This window comes from Otolemur garnettii, unplaced genomic scaffold (genome assembly GCF_000181295.1).
Source record: "Otolemur garnettii isolate 467f Iridium unplaced genomic scaffold, OtoGar3 scaffold00024, whole genome shotgun sequence".
Classification (NCBI taxonomy): Eukaryota; Metazoa; Chordata; class Mammalia; order Primates; family Galagidae; genus Otolemur; species Otolemur garnettii.
The window spans coordinates 781082-786525 of record NW_003852419.1 but is presented as its reverse complement, the minus strand read 5'-3'; the positions used below and the strand labels follow the sequence as shown (position 1 = coordinate 786525).

Sequence of the window (5444 nt, the reverse complement as noted above, 5' to 3'; positions counted from 1 at the left end):
AAAAAAAAAAAAAAAAAAAAGACATTGTCATTTGGCCTAACTCATAAGGCTGTTATGCAGAAGTGTCAGGACCAAATATTAAACACAGCAATTTCCCTTTTATTGCTCTTTCTACTACATATTACTGCCTTGATTTTTAAAAAATGTTTTCATATATAATGTGAGAATTGCCTTCATAAACAAATTACATTTTTTCCTTAAAGCATCTCAATCATTTTTAAATCTATATTGTATTATAAAGAAAGAAGAAAGTAAGAACTAAAGGAGAAGAATGCCACCAAAATTCAACTTCATTTAGAATTTCTATGTAAAAACAAATGATGCAAAGAAGATTGGAAATAAATATCTCCTTTCTAATTAGAACCAAAGAAAGTAAAAATCCATAGAAATGAAGTTAAATTTCTAATAAAAATTACAACTATACTGCAGCTGGTTACCATAATAGCCCAGGAAACAGAGATAACCACTACACACAGAGGTGAGCTGGGAGAAGCATGCACAGAAAGGACATGCTTCCCTTTACAACAGCATGCGTCCATTAAGTCTGCAGGCAACCTACAAAAATGTAAAACTGATGCACAAAACTTACCTACTTCGTAATTAAGCTAAATGCACATCTGTAAAAAGTATGCTCTCCTGTTTTGGTCAGAACAAGCCAACAACAGCAAGTAGCCAGAAATTACAATTAATTAATATCAAGTAATATGAAAGAAAATTTTAAGAGGAAATGGATTTGCTAGACTCATTATACTTTCAGTCTTAGCATCAAGAAATGAGTGATTACCGCAATGAGATTGGCAAGACAGGAAATTGAGTTAAAATTTATCAATCTTTTAAATGGCTTTTCCAAGTATAACTTTTTTTTTTAAAGGAGGAACCTCCCTCTAGTACCTTATTCCTTTTCGTAATGCTATATTTAATTTTACTGTTCACTTTGAATATTTAGCTCTCAAAGAAATAAGATGAAATTTTTTAAATGTAGTTGGATTCACTAGTACCAATTACAATGATACTTCCTTTGATCAGAGGAATGTCAGGTAGTATAAATAATGAAAAGCCAAATAAGAGATCCAGGAAGAAATTAGAAGGCGACCAACTGCATAGCTTATTCTTACCTTGGCTGTTTTTTTCACGGGTTGATATTTTTGCTGGTTAAGACAAAAATGACATATCTTACAATAAAAATTGGGCATTTTAAAAACTGACTATAGCAATGTCTTCTCTTTGATTACTATGAAGTTATAAAGTACACTTAATGAAAATAATCAGTATTTTTATCAATTAGCAAAAATTAAACTGACATAGAAAAGCAAAATAAATATTTTTTAAAAAATATTTTTAATTTACCTTGGTTGATGATGACATCTTTATGCCTAAAAAAGGAGTTCAAAGAACACATTTATTATATAATTTTATATGGTTGACCATTAGCATCACTTGAAGAAAATGTAAAAGCTTCAATGCCTAGACCATTAACCAGATACATCTCTAGAAGTAAAATAAGGAATCAATATTGTTTTTTAGTTTCTCACTGGTCTCAACTACTAATATACACTATTTTATAGAATAATGAATCACCTAAGATCACCTAAATAGTGAAAGCACAAAAGGAATTTATGTGGTGCATGCTTATAATCCCAGCTACTGAGGCAAGATCCCTTGAGCCCAAGAGATCAAGGCTGCAGTAAACTTTGATTGTGCCACTGCACTCCAGCCTGGGCAAACAGAGTGAGGGAGATCTCATCTCTTTTTAAACAAAACAAAAAAACAAAAAACGCCCCCTTAAAGCTCCCCCAAAATACCCTCATAAAAAATACTTGTATCTTACAGGATTACTATATAAATACTATACAAATTATAATATAGTTTAAAAAAAGATTCTAACTAGACATACATAATTGTACATGCAAATGTGAGTCACAAAATTATTAATTTTCAGATATAACAGAAAAACAATACTTACTTATCTGCATTTTTTATAACTTTTGATATTAATTTTGATGTTGAAGCTGTTCTCAATAATTTATTACGACTATCATCTGAATTTTCCCATGAATTATGTGACTTTTCAGCTGTTGATGGTCGTTTTATACTAGAAGAAACATATTAATTTCTTAGAGAAAAATTCAAACTAGCAAAGACATGTAACTGATAGTTTAAATAGAACACAAAAGCAGCAATTAACATTTCCTTAAAGCTAATCCAGAAAAAAGAAGGAAGGATTAGTTGAAAGGCTCTGCTTGGATGAGTGAAGGATTTAAACAAGGCAATTACCAAGTCCATTTTATAATTTTCCATACGGTTCAGCAAATTCACTAGGACAAATATTACCTGTGTTAAAAAACTATACCTTGGCTTGTAGTCTGCAGCTCAGCAGTTAGGGTGCCAGCCACATACACAAGGTTTGAACCCAGCATAGGCCGGCTAAACAATGATAAGTATTAAAAAAAAAAAAAAAAAAAAGCTGGGTGTTGTGGTGGGCACCTGTAGTCCCAGCTACCTGAGAGGCTGAAGCAAGAGAATCGCTTAAGCCCAAGAGTTTGAGATTGCTGTGAGCTGTGACGCCACAGTACTCTACCGAGGGTGACATGAAACTCTTTTAAAAACAAACAAACAAACAAACTAAACCTTTTGTGTTAACAGAAAAATCTGAGTAATATTTCTCATAATTTGTAGTTATAAAACACCTGTATTTTTTTCACAGCCAATTACAAGGATACCATTTTTATTTTTTAAGTAATTATGTATTCATGGTACAAATAACAATTTCTGAATAAATTGTGGGACTAAAAGTAAAATTCTTGTTTATATCTTCAGAGACAATTTTACCCATTATCAGAAATAAACAAGATGTAGCACAAAAACATGGTATTACTAAGGATAACTTCCTATATTTCTAACAACTTTTTGCTGCATTGTTAATTATCCTCAAGCTCATCCAGTCTTCAACACTTCTTGCAATTGTAAATTCAAAGAGCAATTTAGAAAGGCAAGCACATTTCCAGGAGATCTCAAGAAGCTGGAAATAAGATTCTGGGACATAGTAGATACCAAGTCAAATCTTTAAGAAACTTAAAGAGATTGATTATCAAAAGCCACCTTTAACCAACAAACAATCCAAAGTTGCAGAACATTAATAAGCTATTATCCAAGAAAAACTCCACAAGAGACAAGGCAGAAGAATCACAAACCATTTAGATGCGTGAGATACACAGATAAAGCATTTTGTAAATAGTACACATGCATCAATCAAGTGAAGGGTATTTTGGTTTCCCAAATTTCCATTAGACACTTGAAGCAAAATGTTAAACTGATCAAATAAAAATATAAACCTTTTAGAAATAATTTATTTTACTAAAATTCTAGCCAGTACTAGAAATGGTTTAATAGTTTCCTATGATTTCCAAACAGAAGTATGATAAAATATATTTATACCTAATCATAAAGCTTGAATCAGCATTTCTAAACAGGCAAATTTAATTAAGTTTGTCTCAATATTTGATTATGAGGCAGCTGTAGCACTGAACTCGCAGCATGCAGTTTTAGATCCCCAATTTAGGCTCAAACACAGCATTAGAATGGTTCTCCCTTCTCCCCCTCTCATAACTTTAAAATATTAATTATTATAGACACAGAGAGAAGCCCTCAAGCAAGCCTTTAAGCAAAGAAAAGACCAAGTGAAATGGATTTATTTCTCTACTCTAGCAAGAACTAATCCTCCCAAGACCCAAAACTGAAACTGAGATGCAGCCACAATGAAGAGTTATTGGTTGAAAAGGGCCCTAGCATGTTGAAGGTTGTAATGATGCCAAAATATGGTAAGGTTAATTACGTATGGCCATTTTCTATCAACAGCTATAAATTTACACATAGTTATATATAAACTAAAAATTTATTATAAAAATATTGTTTTGGTTTTATAGCAGATTGTTTCTGCCTTTGTTTCATTGGATTGTTTACAATTTAGTGTTTTTTCCACTTTTAACTGAGAATTGTTGATCTTAAATCTTTATTCCCCGATGTGCTATAAAACATAGATTTTAACAATGAAGGGGGGAAAAAGTCACCAGTTTTTTTCCTGGAATCCATAAGTAGCCAACTTTTTCCCAAGGCACAGAATTTAGGTATCATTACAACCATTCCCTAGACCTGTACTTAGGGACAATTAAAACCTTTTGGTGGGAGCAGAATTCTTGCTTTCTGGAGTTTGTCTGTGTATTTGGAGAGGCTGTGAAGAGGGCTGGGGAGAAGGTGATGCTCGAATTTGTGGACTTTGATCATTAGAATGAGATTCCTCTTTTTTTTCTCTCTGTCCTTGTGGTTTTTCTTTCTTTTTTTCTGTACCACTGTAAAATAAAGTATGGAACAACACATATTTAAACAAATAAAAAAAAAATCAACTGATAGAAAAATGATTAGTATTTAAATTCAAAACCCCAAATCATACAGCTAATACAACTTACACTGCTTTCATTCAATAAGAAAAATATTTCTTTGAAAACTCTGGAATCTATTAAAATCTTTACTTGAAGAATTTGTAAAAATTCTAAGGTAATATATCCTGAGAAGACTGACCCTCTGGACAGAAATGGCCTCTACTGAATTCTGCCATCTTAGCAGATTTTGGGAGTTAATAGTAGGTCTCTTAACGGACCTCAATTTATCCAAATCAAAGGATTAGTGACATTTTCCATAGCTGTGTAAAGCATACTGACTCATGCCCAAACATACTAAATATTCACGTTTAACAGGTTATTATTCTCCAAATCCTGTTTCTTCTATATACTTCTACTCCTGCTATGTGAAGTTTAAATTTACCAAGAGTTTATGTTTTTTTCCCATACCTGTTTATGTCAGTTGTAGTTATTTTAATTATAAAAGCTAATTAAATACAAAAAGAATGGGCATGGTGGCTCACACCTATCATCCTGGCATTCTGGAAGCTGAGACAGGAAGATCACCTGAGGTTGGGAGCTCAAAACCAGCCTGAGCAAGAGTGAGAACCTATTTTTATTAAAAATAGAAAAATTAGCTGGGTATGGTGGTGTGTGCCTGTATTCTCCACTACTTGGGAGGCTTGAGGCAGAAGGATTGCTTGAGCCCAGGAGTTTGACGTTGCTGTGAGCTAGGCTGAGGCCATGGCATTCTAGCCTGGGGGACAGAGTAAGATTCTGCTTCAAAAAAAAAAATGCTGTTAAATTTATGCAGGTGACACAATTTAAAAACTCATAGATAAAGAAACAGGTTCTAAATTATTGTTTTTCTAGTTTAAAATTTCTTAGTCTGCTTTAAAAAATGAAAAGTTACAAAAATTTATGGGCGTATTTTATGAAAACTAACAAGGAATTTGATCAGAGACACATTTAGAAAGGAGATGGGAGGCTTGCTCTTTCATTAAAAAATAGACAAATGGGCTCGGCGCCTATAGCTCAACCGGCTAAGGC

The 5444-nt window shown here is 32.8% G+C and overlaps 1 protein-coding gene across 3 annotated transcripts in view; it reads right to left on the bottom strand.

Annotated features, from left to right (window-relative positions):
• The window catches only part of EML4 (echinoderm microtubule associated protein like 4), a 170595-nt gene that overhangs the window by 68372 nt on the left and 96779 nt on the right, over positions 1–5444 (bottom strand). For 2 of the 3 annotated variants that reach the window (XM_023512055.1, XM_023512056.1), the window contains exons 4-7: positions 4173–4346; positions 1964–2092; positions 1348–1373; positions 1116–1148 (exon numbers count right to left, since the gene is read on the bottom strand). In XM_023512055.1, the coding sequence (XP_023367823.1) occupies positions 1116–1148; positions 1348–1373; positions 1964–2092; positions 4173–4346 (362 nt within the window). The remainder of the gene's footprint in view (positions 1–1115; positions 1149–1347; positions 1374–1963; positions 2093–4172; positions 4347–5444) is intronic. The other variant, XM_003787871.3, reaches the window with a different exon arrangement.